At 51.4% G+C, this 14,652-nt stretch overlaps 1 protein-coding gene across 1 annotated transcript in view; it reads right to left on the bottom strand.

Moving 5' to 3' along the window:
- The window catches only part of Acsbg2 (acyl-CoA synthetase bubblegum family member 2), a 32,582-nt gene extending 19,467 nt beyond the window's left edge, over positions 1-13,115 (bottom strand). The window contains exons 1-2 of the mRNA XM_038338619.1: positions 13,061-13,115; positions 6,866-7,095 (exon numbers count right to left, since the gene is read on the bottom strand). Coding sequence (XP_038194547.1) covers positions 6,866-7,095; positions 13,061-13,115 — 285 coding nt within the window. The remainder of the gene's footprint in view (positions 1-6,865; positions 7,096-13,060) is intronic.
- Between the last annotated feature and the right edge of the window lie 1,537 nt (positions 13,116-14,652).

The following is a 14,652-nucleotide window of genomic DNA, read 5'->3' on the forward strand; positions in this document are numbered from 1 at the left end:
CCACAAGCGATGGGTCAGGGAGTGGTGTTTGAGAATGGCCCCCACAGGCTCGTATGTTTGAATGCTTGGTTCCCCAGTTGACCGAACTGTTTGGGAAGGATTAGGAGGTGTGGTCTTGTCAGAGGAGGTATGTCAATGAGGGTGGGCTTTGAGGTGTCAAAGGTTCACCCCAGGTCAAGTCTTGTGCTCTGCTTCCCACTTACCCATAACATGTAAGCTGTCAGCTGCGGCTCCAGCACCAAGCATTCCGCAGGCTAGACCTGTGATTCTCATGGGATGAGGACTACACCTCCCAGAAGGCCTTTGTGAGCAGAAGGCCCCTGCGCGCAAGCGCAGATCGCAGTTTCACCCCGCCGGACCCAAAAACTACATTTCCCAAGAACACTGTACCCCTTTAAAAGTTTTAAATCCCCCGCCATCTCTCTCTCTCTCTCTCTCTCTCCTGTTCTCTCTCTCTCTCTCTCTCTCTCTCTTTCTCTCTGTCCCTCTCTTTCTTGTTCCTCCCTCCCTTGACCCGCACTGTCGAGCACACCCTTCCCTTAATAAATAATTCTCCCACGCACGTGGTCGCGTCCTGGGTCTCCCTTCCTCCGGCTCCGCGATACACCCCACGCCAAAAAGAGAAGAACAACATTGGTGCCGAAACCCGACGGCTGTGTCCCCCGGATTTCGGGACTGGGGCTCCAGGCTTGGCGCCAGCCTGGTTCCCCCGGACCGTGCCGGACCGGCTGAAGAACTGGAGACCTGAGACCTGAGGACCGGAGGCCCTATGGACTAAGCCACCTGCTTCACATCTCAACACCTGCCTGTGCGCGGCTCTTCATCCAACACCGGCTTCAACCGTGAGTTAGTTCCCTTCCAGCTGGTCAAACGACCCTGGTCTACCCACCGGTCTCCATTGAGCGCTCGGCGGCCCGTGGGCTATTCCTAGGGTCGGGGGGACTTCTCTGAACCCCTTCTCCGGCCTTCAATCCGGCTTGCGTTCCCAGCTCTGACCGTGATTGAGACGTCAAGAAAGCCTCTCACTCCGCTCGCACCCGGGGCCCGGGGCTCCGGCTCTCTTTTCTTTTCTTTTCTTCCTTCCCTGCTTCTGACTCTCCACGTGATCACTACGGTGTGATCTCCCGTCCAGGACGGAGGCTTGGTCTTGCTGCACCTCTCCCGTCGGAGGAACGGTCCTCGTACACTTGGGGTTCAGCCAGCCAAGCGTAACATTCCGCGCGTGTCACCGGGACGCTGGGTCACGCGCCTGAATGTTCGTTGCATTTCACCTGCCAGGAACGGTCCTTCAGGTTTGAAGTGCTACGGTTTTTCTTTGCGGGCGTGTTCACGGTCTAGCTATGGGAGCCAAGCAGTCTAAACCGATCCCCCCTGCCTCCCCACTGGGGCAGCTCTTAGAAACACTCAAGCCCCACGCTCTAATGCCAAGCGTTCATCAAACAAAGTTAATACGTCTATGCTCAAAAAATGGCCCACATATTCCTTAGAGGGTAATTGCAAATGGCCGCCTAACGGCACCTGTGACCCCGATATTTTACGGGAGTTAGCCAATCATTGCCATCGCACAGGCAGATGTAAGGAACTAATATATGTCTCTGCTTTCTTTTACCTAGCTCTCAAGATAGATTCTTCTGCCCTTTCTCGTTGTTCGTCTGCCCACATGTTTCTAGCTATGCCACCTGCTGCTAATTCAAGACCAGCCACTCCCGCAATGGACCCTGCGGATGAACCCCCGCCTTCCAGGCCCAGGAGAGCAGCCTCCCTTCGTTCCGCCCAGGCGGACGACACTCTACTTAGATCCCCCAGGGTCTCTTTTAGGTCTAAGGAGCAACCTCCCGAAGCTAAAGAATCTTCACCTAACCTTGCTTCCTCCAGGTCCAGACATACATTTAAACATTCTTCTTCCCGCTCTCCTCCCAGCAGGTCCTCATCCGGCTCCACCAGCTCCTCCCCCTCCCCTCCCCCTTTGCACAGACGGTCCCGGTCTAGGTCTCGGCAAAGATCACGTGGGACTTCAGGTGCCTCATCCGCCCGACTCCGCCTCCTCGGTCTTCTAGGGTATCGCGGCATTCCCCGCATTCCCGCACTCTAGCCCTTCAAATTCCCCTATTGTCGGGGTAGGGGGACAGCCCTATTTGCCCCAGCGGACTCTGCCACTCAATTGCGTGTTTAGAGGTATTTTTCTCACTCATTCGTTTTTAGTCATGCCAACCTGCCCCGTGCCTTTAATGGGAAGAGATCTTTTAGCTAAACTGGGAGCCTCCATTTCTTTTGCCCCCCCCCCCCCCACTCGCTTTGTTCCAGACTCGCCAACGACACAGTTACTGCTGCTCCTGGCTCCCCAGCCTTCTGACACTAATGCCTCTCTTCCTCTTCCAGCCTCCCTAGTGGATCCTCTGGTATGGGACACTCAAAATCCTGCTGTTGCTAAACACCATTCCCCTGTGGTCATTCAATTACAGGACCCCACCAGATACATTACTCAAGCTCAGTACCCTCTCTCTTCCCAGAGCCACAGAGGACTTAAACCGATTATCTCTGACCTTTTGAGGAAAAGACTGCTCCGCACCACCTCCTCCCCCTTCAACACCCCTATATTGGCTGTTAAAAAACCTAACGGGACTTATCGTTTGGTCCAGGATCTCCGGCTTATTAACTCAGCTGTTGTTCCCCTTCACCCAGTGGTTGCTAATCCCTTTACACTTTTATCCAATATTCCTCCAGGAACCTCTCACTTTTCAGTTCTAGACCTTAAGGATGCCTTTTTCTCCATTCCCCTTAGCCCTCAATCTCAAAACATCTTTGCCTTCACCTGGACTGACCCGGACACTAATTTCTCCACACAGCTCACCTGGACCGTCCTTCCCCAGGGATTCCGGGACAGCCCACACCTCTTTGGCCAGGCTTTGGCCTCTGATCTGCTTTCACTGTCTCTCCATAAATCAAAAATAATTCAATATATAGATGATATTCTCCTATGCAGCCCGTCTTTGGAGATCAGCAAGACGGACACTGCCGCCCTATTAAACTTCCTATCCAAAAGGGGCTATAGAGTCTCATCCTCTAAGGCCCAGCTGTCCACTACTGAGGTAACGTATTTGGGTTTGACCATAACCCCAACACAAAAGGCTATTACTCTAGACAGAAAAAAACTAATCCAATCCCTTACAGTTCCTTTGACCAAAGTGGAGGTCTTATCGTTCCTGGGAGTGGCCAATTTCCTGCGTTCCTGGATCCCTTCCTTTTCCCTTTTAGCTCGTCCCCTGTACGAAGCAGCTCTGGGCTCCCTGCGTGAGCCCTTACCCCATTCAATCATAAAGCCCTTCCAGAGGCTCCAACGGGCTCTCATTCAAGCCCCAGCTCTTCATCTTCCGGATTTAACTCGTCCCTTTTCTCTTTATGTAGCAGAGAAGGAGGGATACGCTCTCGGGGTCTTAGGACATCAACTGGGACCTTCTTTTGCGCCTGTAGCATACCTGTCAAAGAAGATGGACCTCACCACTCGGGGCTGGGCACCCTGCATACGTGCGCTGGCAGCTGCTGAGCTTCTGATTCGTGAGTCAAAAAAACTGACCTTTGGAGCACATACCACAGTCTTCTCTCACCATAACTTGTCCAATCTCCTAACTTACAAAGGCTTACAAACCCTACCCCCTTCTCGAGTTCTTTCCCTACAGGTGGCGCTGGTGGAAGATGCCAGTCTCACGTTTCAATGCTGCCCACCTCTTAATATTTCAAACCTTCTACCTCGACCTAAGGTTGATGACTCCCCATCCCACTCCTGCATTGAAATCCTAGAGGATCTACTACCTCACCCCTCACATATACAGGAGGGCAAACTGTCCCAGGCCACTTATACCTGGTACACAGATGGCAGCTCCTTTTTATGTGATGGGACTCGTAAAGCGGGTTATGCTATAGTATCAGATACAGAGATAATTGAGGCAAAGGCACTCCCTGCTCATACTACCAACCAGCAGGCTGAACTAATAGCTCTCACCCGTGCCTTTCAGCTAGCGAAAGGACAAATTTTAAATGTTTACACAGACTCTAAGTATGCATTTCATATCCTCTTATCCCACGCAGCTATCTGGAAGGAGCGTGGGCTTCTTACGACAAAAGGTGGATCCATAACTAATTCTGATCATATCATGGACTTATTAAAAGCCTCTCATCTCCCTAAAGCTATAGGAATTATTCACTGCCGGTCTCATCAGTCCGACAGTTCTACTGTTTCCAAGGGAAACAATCGGGCTGACAGGGCAGCTAAGACAGCAGCACTCCAGAGCCCGGATCTACCTCAGTCTCCCCAGGGAGTCCTTACAGCACAGCCCACATTCCCGCAGACACCTGACACCCAGCAGATCCTGTCCTACCTACACAGGCTCTTTCACCCTAATAATAAGGCCCTGCTCCACTTTGTTAAGGCTCATCTCCAACCTACTCCTGAGGATATAAGATTTCTAAAGGCCATGACTGCCTCCTGTCAGATCTGTCAAAAGTCAGATCCTAAGACTAAATACCGTAGCTTCCCTTTTCCTACCCATCAGGCTAGGGGCTCTCTTCCAGGGACTGACTGGCAGCTAGACTTTACTCATATGCCTACAGTCAAAAGAGTTAAATATCTTCTGGTTTTGGTGGATACAATGTCCGGGTGGGTTGAAGCCTTCCCCACTACTAACAAGAGAGCCCAGACAGTCTCTGATATTCTTCTCCGAGAGATCATCCCCCGGTTTGGGATTCCAACCTCTCTCCAATCAGACAACGGCCCTGAATTCACCTCCCAGATTTCTCAAAACCTGTCTAAGGCCCTCGACATTCCTTGGCATTTTCATATCCCGTACCATCCTCAGTCTTCAGGTAAGGTAGAGCGTGCCAATCGCTCTCTAAAGGACACCCTTCTTAAGTTGTCACAGGAACTGCATCTCGACTGGGTAAAGCTCTTACCTTTGGCCCTTCTTAGACTCAGGGCCCTACCAAAGAGCCCGCTGTTTATTTCACCCTTTGAACTCATGTATGGACGGCCGGTTCTAACCCCTGGCCTTCCACCTAAAACCTCCCCCCTACCTGATCACCTGCTCACGCCATTACTAACCCACTTACGCTCGCTACTGTGGGATTTCACTGATCACTCATTACCTCGACCATGTACTAATCCATGTCCACCACCAATTAAGATTGGAGAACAGGTACTATTTTCTCCCCCAGGTCAACGTCCCTCACCCCTTTCCCCTAAATGGCAGGGTCCCCTCAGAGTAATTCTTCTAACTCCCACAGCTGCCAAGCTCGAAGGACTTCCTCACTGGATTCACCTGTCACACCTTAAACCATTCACTCCTCCAACTCAAAAAGATTCCTCATTCACAGTAACTCAGACAGGACCTTGCTCTCTCAAGTTCCAGAGGACACCAACTTCAGTCCAAGAAAAATAACAGTTCCATCTACACTTAACTCCTTATTACACTAACACACCCTCTTTTCCTTTTCCTATGTGTGACCTCTAAATTCTAAATAACTACTTAGTTGTCCTTACAGGAATCATCATCGCTCACGGAGACAAGGAATTCAGGTGATAAATATGGTCAAAAAACCTTATTTCTCTTTTAAGGCATTTTCTTTAAGTTCTAGGAAGCCAGCTTGACACACCTGAACGGATTGGACACGAACAGAATAAGTATTCAAACGGAATAAGTATCATTTAATTTTTTTATCACTCTTGGCCTCAAAAAAACCCTAAAGCCCCCCACTACCTCGAATCCTTAAGCCTTCACCTCATATCCCTCCCCCCCTTTAATCTTTCCTTTCCTAATGCGATTCTTGTTTTCCAGCACCTAACGACAACCAGTTTCAATCAGCCATCTCCGGGACACGGACCACCAGGACATCCCAGGACGTCAGTAAACAGGACATCATTACCAGGACACACCGGAACCATCCTAGGACGCCAGCAAATGGGACCAGGACACCAGGACATCAACCCCCCCCCCCAAAAAAAAAAAAACCCTCGACGCCCACAAAGTCAGCAGGAAGCAGCTATGAGACCGGGCTACGCCCCCATTCCCTACCCACTAAGACTCCCCCCAAATTTTTAATAAACCAAAAAGGGTGGAGATGTGATTCTCATGGGATGAGGACTACACCTCCCAGAAGGCCTTTGTGAGCAGAAGGCCCCTGCGCGCAAGCGCAGATCGCAGTTTCACCCCGCCGGACCCAAAAACTACATTTCCCAAGAACACTGTACCCCTTTAAAAGTTTTAAATCCCCCGCCATCTCTCTCTCTCTCTCTCTCTCTCCTGTTCTCTCTCTCTCTCTCTCTCTCTCTCTTTCTCTCTGTCCCTCTCTTTCTTGTTCCTCCCTCCCTTGACCCGCACTGTCGAGCACACCCTTCCCTTAATAAATAATTCTCCCACGCACGTGGTCGCGTCCTGGGTCTCCCTTCCTCCGGCTCCGCGATACACCCCACGCCAAAAAGAAGAACAACAAGACCCTCCACTGCAGAGGATGATCTTGAACTCCCATTGCTCCAGCCTTTCCTGAGGGTGATGGGTGTGCACCACCACACCCAGTTTTACGAGGTACTAAGGATGGAGCCCAGGACTCTGTGCACCACCACACCCAGTTTTACGAGGTACTAAGGATGGAGCCCAGGACTCTGTGCACACCCAGAGACCACTGCGGTCACTGAGGCTCTACCCAACCTTTTTTTAACCTTTAGTTTGTTTTCTGAGATGGGTTTTCAGTACCCCAGGCTGGCTTGGGACTTAGGAGCCTCCTACCTCAAGTCCCTGTATGCTAGGACCCCAGAGTCTGCCACTCCACCCTATGAACCACTGCTTCTGAATGGCTGACGGAGGTGGCTGCTCACCTTGAGGAAAGATCTGGCCGCCTTGCGGCATGCTTCATAGTACTGGCTGAATGTCAATGTGTCCCACCTTTTGCCGTTCTTCGAGGCCAGGGCTGGGTAAGCACCAAATCGCTCAACAGACTCCTGAAACACCTCATGAATGGTCATCGGGGTCTCATGGCCTGGCCCATGTCGCGAGAGCCTCAGCAACACCTCTCCGTCGCAGTGACTGCTCCACAGCTTGAGAGGAGCTGTAGGAGAGAGTCACTGGTGTTGGCCCGGTGATGGTGGCGCACACCTTTAATCCCAGCACTCGGGAAGCAGAGGCAGGCAAATCTTTGTGAGTTTGAGGCCAGCCTGGTCTACAGAGCGAGTTCCAGTATAGCCAGGGCTATACATGGAAATCCTGTCTCAAAAAAAACAACCAAACAAAAGAGTCACAGGTGTGGGTGGTGCTGGGTTGGAGCTAGAGGCTCTGTATACACCAGGCCAAAACTCTACAGTCGAACCACAGCCTCAGCCCTCACAGGCATTTTCAAAACAGTTTTGGAGTTTTTGTTTTGGTTATTTTGTTGTTTTTTGTTTTTTTCGGAGACAGGATTCCTCTGTGCAGCCTTGACTGTCCTGGAACTCGGGGTGAAGTCTAAGCACTTTGCACCCGCAGTACCCATTGTGGCCAGCAGAGGGCACAGCAAGCATTCTTTACTGGGCAGCATCTCCAGCCCCCACAGGGAGTTCCACCCAAACAGGAAGGGGCTGGAGGCTCAGTGGCTAGGTGCAAGCTGCTGCCCTGAGTTCAAGCCCCTGAAAGCCCAATGGGATGGAGAGAGCTGGCTCCTGCCAGTGGCTGTCTGGCCTCTACATGTATACGGTACAGTGGTATGCCCCACCCTTAAAAAGAGACAAATAAATTTAATTTTTTTTTTTTTTTTTTTAAAGAGGAGCCAGGCACAGTTGCTCCTGTTTATCAACTCAGTACTCGGGGACTATGAGCAGGCTCGCTCAGTGAGGGCTTGATGTGCATGCGTTTAGGTCATATGTGCCCAGGTTAAAAAACAAAACAGGGGCAGCATGATGTGCCTGTAACTCAAATAGGCAGGCAGGCAGGCAGGCAGGCAGACAGACCAGAGAGTGGCCAAGGAAGACACCTGTCTCCCGGCCTCTGCGTGCGCACACACACACACACACACACACACACACACACGAGTTTGAGGTCATAGTGCATTCAAGACCAGCCTGGGTGAAACGAGACATGGTCTCTAAAAGAGGAGACAAAACAACAGCAGGAAGTGACAATGGCTGTATCAGACAACAGGGCCGTGGGACGTGGGTGCACTGTGGTTTGAAGACAGTGAGTTCCCAGCTGTTCCTAGCCCTGCTGACCCTGCGACCCTTTAACCCAGTTCCTGTTGTGCTGCCCCAGCCACAGCCGCTTCTGTGCTGCTGCTGCATAACTGTAATTTAATGAATGAATCATCATGTAAAGATCTGTGTTTTCCTGTGGTCTTCGGCAACCCCTGTGAGAAGGTCATTCGACTCTTCGCAGCAGGCATTGAGGACCACAGCTAATCATCTTGAAACTTTGATCGATTGTGGTGGTGTGGGGGAGATTTAAGGGATTCCCAGGGCTCAGCGGTTAAGAGCACTGAGTCTTCCAGAGGACCCAGGTTCAGTTCTCAGTACCCACATGGCAGCTCACAGCTGTCTGTAAGCCCAGTTCCAGGGGATCTGATGCCCTCACACCAATGCACATAAAATAAAGTTATATTAAAAATAAAGAGGGATGCCGGGCGGTGGTGGCGCACGCCTTTAATCCCAGCACTCAGGAGGCAGAGGCAGGCGGATCTCTGTGAGTTCGAGACCAGCCTGGTCTACAAGAGCTAGTTCCAGGACAGGCTCCAAAGCCACAGAGAAACCCTGTCTCGAAAAACCAAAATAAATAAATAAATAAATAAATAAAAAAAATAAAGAGGGATGCGCAGCTAGGCCAGTCCTCGCACGTGTAGGGTCTTGAAGCAAGGCCGCAACGTGTGTGTTGGAACTGTGTTCCAAGCTGCTCTGGCTAGAAGCGGAGGGCACTGAAGCACTCAGAGAGGGAAACTGGGGTTCAACCTAAAGGTCAGAAAACAAAGCAATTAGCCACTGGCTCTTACCTTAGTCTGAAAATGGCAATCCTGCCTCTAGGAATCTCAGAATGAGACTGAGACTGAGCTGTCTCCTCCAGTTTTATATTCCTCTCTAGTTCTTGGATTAAAGGCGTGCACCACTGGGATTAAAGGCATGCACTGCTTGGCTTCTATGGCAAACTAGTGTGGCTACTGGAATTAAAGGTCTGTGTTGCCAGTGCCTGGTCCGTAAGGCTGACCAGTGGGGCTGTTTTACTCTCTGATCTTCAGGCATGCTGTATTTATTAAAAGACAAATGAAATACAGGGCACACTGGGAGCAGCACAGGGCTTTCCTGGGTTAAAGGCTGCCCCTGTGACACCCTTCCTGTAGCACCGGCTGGGGGGGACCAGAGTTACAATGCCCTGACCGGACCGTGAGGGAGACTTCTCACTCAAATCCCCACACCTGGATCAAAGACTCAAATTCTCAAACCGTGCCTCAGTGTGTTTTCCTTCACGAGGGTTACAGTATCAGCTCACAATCCTGGAGGCCAGGAAGCAGAAAATTAGCCTGTCCCTGGCAGGGACCTTAGACTAAACTGTAATCAGCGTGAATGCAAGCAAAACACAAACAACTTAAAGTAAGAACTCCTATCTTTGTTGCAGGAGGCTTTAAACATGATGCTGGCTCTGTCTTGTAGTTAGAGAGATCGCTCTCAGTGAAGGTCTACATGAGAATGAGCGGCGGGCAGCGAGAATTTCAACATGTGCAGTGTGCAGAGAAAAAGCGCCAGGAAACTCGATGTTGTCCTGCAGGCTGGTGCTGGGGGAGAGGCTCCCCCACACACACTGGAATGCAAGGGAGGGCCCTCGGGGCACATGTCACCCAGCTGAGCTCTAACTCCTGAGGGCATCTATGCTTCAGGGAAGAAACCGGATGGGAAAACTGCAGCTGCCGTGGTCCAAGGGAGCTGTCTGTCCCAGGCTGGTGGCACAGTGGACGATGCCGTGTGGACCATGCGGTGCTGACTTTGAAAGGACAAAGGATGCAGGCAGGAGTGAATGAAGCCTGGATTCTTTGTCTGTGGCTTCAGAGAGGTGCTGGCTACATTTGTTTGGACTTGACAGAAGGCAGCTTCATCGGAAAGGAGGGAGCCTTGATTGAGAAGATGCCATCTTAAGACTTGGCTCTAGGGTATTTTCTTAATTAGTGATTGATGGGGAGGTACAGCCCATTGTGGGTGGTGCCATCCCTGAGCTGATGGTCCTGAAAGCAGACTGAGCAAGCCATGGGGAGCAAGCCAGTAAGCAGCACCCTCCGTGGCCTCTGCCACAGTTGCTGCCTCCAGGTTCCTGTTCTGTCAGACTTCTTGGGTACTTTGAATGAGAATGGCCCCCATAGGCTCAAATGTTTGAATACCTAGTCCTAGTCCCTGTTTCTGGTACTGTTTGGGGAGTGGTTAGGTGTGGCTTGGCTGCAGGAAGTATGTCACTGGGGCAGACTTTGGGATTCAAAAGCCTGTGCTACTTCTGCTTTGCTCTCTGCTTCCTGCCAGTGGCTCCAGATGTGAGCTTTCAGCTTTCTGTCCCTGCGGCTTGCCCCGCGCCTCCCACCGCATAGACTCTTATTCCTCTGAACCATAAACCAAACAAACTTTCTTAAGCTGCCTTTGGTTGTGGTGTCATCACATCACAGAAAGTGACCAATGCACCAAGGATCAGAGAAGCCAGAGGGGAGGCCCCGCCACAGAGCATCAGCAGAGCGTGGACATGAACTCCAAGCTGGAAGGGAGCAGTCTGCAGTACGCGTGTTTATGGGCATTGTATTGAGTAGATTAAAACACGCTGCCATGCCCAGAATGCTCAGGAACGTGGAAGTAAACAATTCAGAACCTTCAGGAAGTCCCTGAAACTGACTAGATTCACTAATTCCTCCCTCTGTATGCTGGTTGGTTTTTGTCAAGCTGACAAAACCCTAGACGTTGTGGACTGAGAAAATGCCTCCATCAGATTGGCATGTAGGCAAGTCTGGGTAGCACTTTCTAGGTTGATAACTGATGGGGGAGGGTCCAGGCAATTGGGGGTGGCACCTCCCTGGGCAGGTGTTCCTGAAAACAGGCTGAGCAACCCATGGGGAGCAAGCCAATAAACAACACCCTCCAGGGCCTCTGTTTCAGCTCCTGCCCTGACTTCCCTCATGATGGACAATGAGCTCTAAGATGAAATAAACCCTTCCTCCCCAAGTTGCTTCTAGACACGGTGTTTATCCCAGCAACCGACACCCTAGCTAAGACCCTCGCAGTTGTGTAGTGCTGGGGACGGCCAAGAGATGCTTTCAGAGCTGCCCAGCTGCCTGGAGGAGGCTCAGAGCAGCCGAGGTGTCTGCAAAGGTTGCTCTCCAGCCTGTTGTGGCCTGCAGGCTGTGCAGTGTGCTCCAGGTGCCCAGCTTTGTGAGCTGTCACCCACAGGCCTGTCAGTGACCCCAGTAAAGCTCACGGTCCACCAAGTGGGACTTGGGTGGCGTCTGTACTCGGTCTGCTGTGGGCTCCCTGCCTGGTGAGTGGCCCTGAGTGCTGCCTCTCCTCGGGAAAAGTCTTTCTGGTCACACAAAGAGGGAGAGTAGGTATTTGTTCAGGTTCCCCCAAGAATAGTGTTACATAGCTGACAGAATGTGTATGCGCGTGTGTCTGGGCTTGTGTTTGTATCTGCGCATGTGTGCTGATGGTCATGTGCTTATGTGTGGATACCTGTACCTGTGTATGCACATCTGCGTGAGTGAGTGTGTGTGTATACCGATGCACATGTAGGCCAGAGGTCAAGAGCTGTGTCCTCCTCAGTTGCTCTCCGCCATGTGTTTTGAGGCAGGGTCTCTCACTGAACCCAAACTCCCTGACTGGTTGGGCTGGAGCCAGGGAGGCCCAGAATCCTCCAGTCTCTGCCTCAGCAGTGCTGGGGTCACAGTCGGGAGCCACCACATGTGACCATGGGCTCTGGGTCCAACTCAGGCCCCCAAGCCCCAAGACGAGTTTCTTCAAGATCAGGACTGCTGGAGAAGGGGGTCACAGAAGCTGCCACTCACCCCAGCCTCTCTGAGAAGGGCTGGTGCAGGGGTAAGCAGAGCCATTCAGATCACACACTGACCCTGAGGTTTGCTCAGTGCGTCTCGTGGTCCCTACATAATGAGCACAAGTCACTAACAGGAATGGCTCCTGGGATGTCACCCACACCCCAGCACTGTCTCAACACATAGGTGCTGTCAGTTCTTCATGGTGGAGATGTGTGTGATCATGCTCACATACACACATGCACATGCACACAATGCACATACACACATACACACACATGCACACACATGCACACACATACACAAATGCACATACACACATGCACATACACAATCTTTTTTCAAATTTTACGTTTAAGAACGTTGTGTTTGAATGTACGTCTGTGGCTGATGCCCATGAAGGTGTGGCAAGGGCGTCAGAGAGTTACAGGCAATCCTGAACTACCACACAGGTTCTGGGAAGAGAACCAAAATCCTATGAAGAGCAGCCAGGGATCTTACCCACCAAACCCTCTCTCCAGCCCCATATAGTCTTTTTTTTAAAAAAGTATTTGCGTGAGCTGGGCAGTGGTGGCGCACTCCTTTAATCTCAGCACTCAGGAGGCAGAGGCAGCTGGATCTCTGTGAGTTCAAAGTTGGCTACATGGAGAAACCCTGTCTTGGAAAAAATAAAAAAGAAAGAAAGAAAAGAAAGCATCTGCGTGATTAGTTTTGTTAACTGACGCTATTTAGAATAGCGGGGAGCTGTCCAGACTGTGCCTGTGGCACACCTGGGGTGTGGGGTCCCCCACCTCAGTTGACCCTCTCCCTCTTAGGCCGGTCTTATCATCACACCAGAAGCTAAATCCTCCGTAAGTAACAAAGGCCCCTAGGTGTCACCTGTGACCCAAGTTTCCAAACTTCAAACTGCCAGTCGCTTGCTACTTCATACCCAACCAGAAGACTGCGATAGCCCGGCAAGTCAGACAAGCTTGGTTGAGGTGGCCATATGCCCTGCCGGCCGAGGCATCTACCCCCTCCCCAGTGCTCCCTGGCCATCACAGACCTTGGGCGGAGTCCATGCCTTTCTCGTGGTCATCCACCTTCTTTTCTTGAGCCATTAGTGGTTCAGTCTTTCCAGGTCACAAGAAGCATGCGTCACACGCTGCACAGGTGCTGAGCCAATGAGGGAACGGATGAAGTTTGACAAGAAGAGCAGAAGAGCCGACCTCTGTCCGCTGTGATGTCTCCTAGACCCTGGCTCAGGACTACGTAGTCTCAGCCCGGAACGATTTCTAAATTAGAAGGTATTCAGTGGTGAGGATCTCACAAACTTCTCCCTTCTTCCTTTCCCTCTTCTTTCCATCCCTCTCCTCTCCTCTCTTTTTTTTTTATCAGAATTTTCATTGGGCCATCCAGACAGCTTGTAGGGAGTTCAATCCCTCAGACCAACATGACAGAACAAACTGCCCCAAGTTGTCCTGTGACATCTAACGTGTGCAGTGCCTCATGTGTGGTGTGCGTGCGCGCGTACGCACACGCACACACACACACACACACACAAATAATAAAGTAAGTTGTAAAAGTCTGTTGTTAGGCAGGTGCACGCTGTGACCACAGCTATCTGGAAGGTGGTGATCAGAGTCAAAGGCAGCTTGAACAATGCAGCAGGACCTGCTCTTGAACAATAACAATAATCAAAACATTTTAATTCTCCACAAGGTTAGAAATATAAAAAGCTGCTGGGTGGTGGCGGCGCACACTTTTAATCCCAGCACTTGGGAGGCAGAGGCAGGTGGATCTCCGTGAGTTCAAGGCCAGCCTGGTCTACAGATAAAAGTTTCAGGATAGGCAAGGCTACCCAGAGAGACCCTGAGTTCAAGAGCCAGGTCGGTCCGAGGGCAAATGTGTGCAGTCCAAACACAAGGACCCGAGAGACTGAAACACCGGCAATCATGCCACGTCCCAGGTGTGGCGGCGTGCATCTGTAACCCCCCTCTGGAGAGGCAGACACATTGCTGGAGTTCACGGCCAGTCACCCAACCCACTTAGCAAACTTCCGGTTCTATGAGAGACACTGTCTCAAAACACAGGGTGAACGGTGCTGGAAGGACAGCAGTCAAGCTGACCTCTGGCTTCTACACGCATACACAGTGGCTTTCAGACACTGCCCGTGTACTCCCACAGACTTAAGGACAATGCACGCTGCTATAGCACCCACGACAGGGTGGGCGGCCCCTACCTTGCATCTTGTTTGACACTGCAGGTCCTGGGTTTGCAGAAGGGCCCCACTGTGTGTGGCTTTTGTTTGTGTCTAGGAACCTAAACTCAAGCCTCACTCTGTGGGCAAGTACAGGAGCATCAGAAGTTCAAGGCCATCCTCCCTTTGTGGGCAAAAACTGAACTTCTGCCTTCCCTAGTGTGGGTTCTGTTCTGACACGGTCATGTGCCCCACGCAGGGATCGTCTCGGGAACCTTACCAAGTGCCATCCTTCACAAGATGCCACTCTGGCCGAGGTGGCCAGGTGTCACAAATGGAGACATCTGGTCACTCAGGTATTCTTCCTTGCAGAGTTGGTCAGCGGCGGATCGCCCCAGAAGCCCTGGTCACGCCCTCAGTCTAGCCAGGGTGATGGTGGAGGGTGGGACAGGGTAGAT

Source organism: Arvicola amphibius, chromosome 1 (genome assembly GCF_903992535.2).
Source record: "Arvicola amphibius chromosome 1, mArvAmp1.2, whole genome shotgun sequence".
In the NCBI taxonomy this organism is placed as follows: Eukaryota; Metazoa; Chordata; class Mammalia; order Rodentia; family Cricetidae; genus Arvicola; species Arvicola amphibius.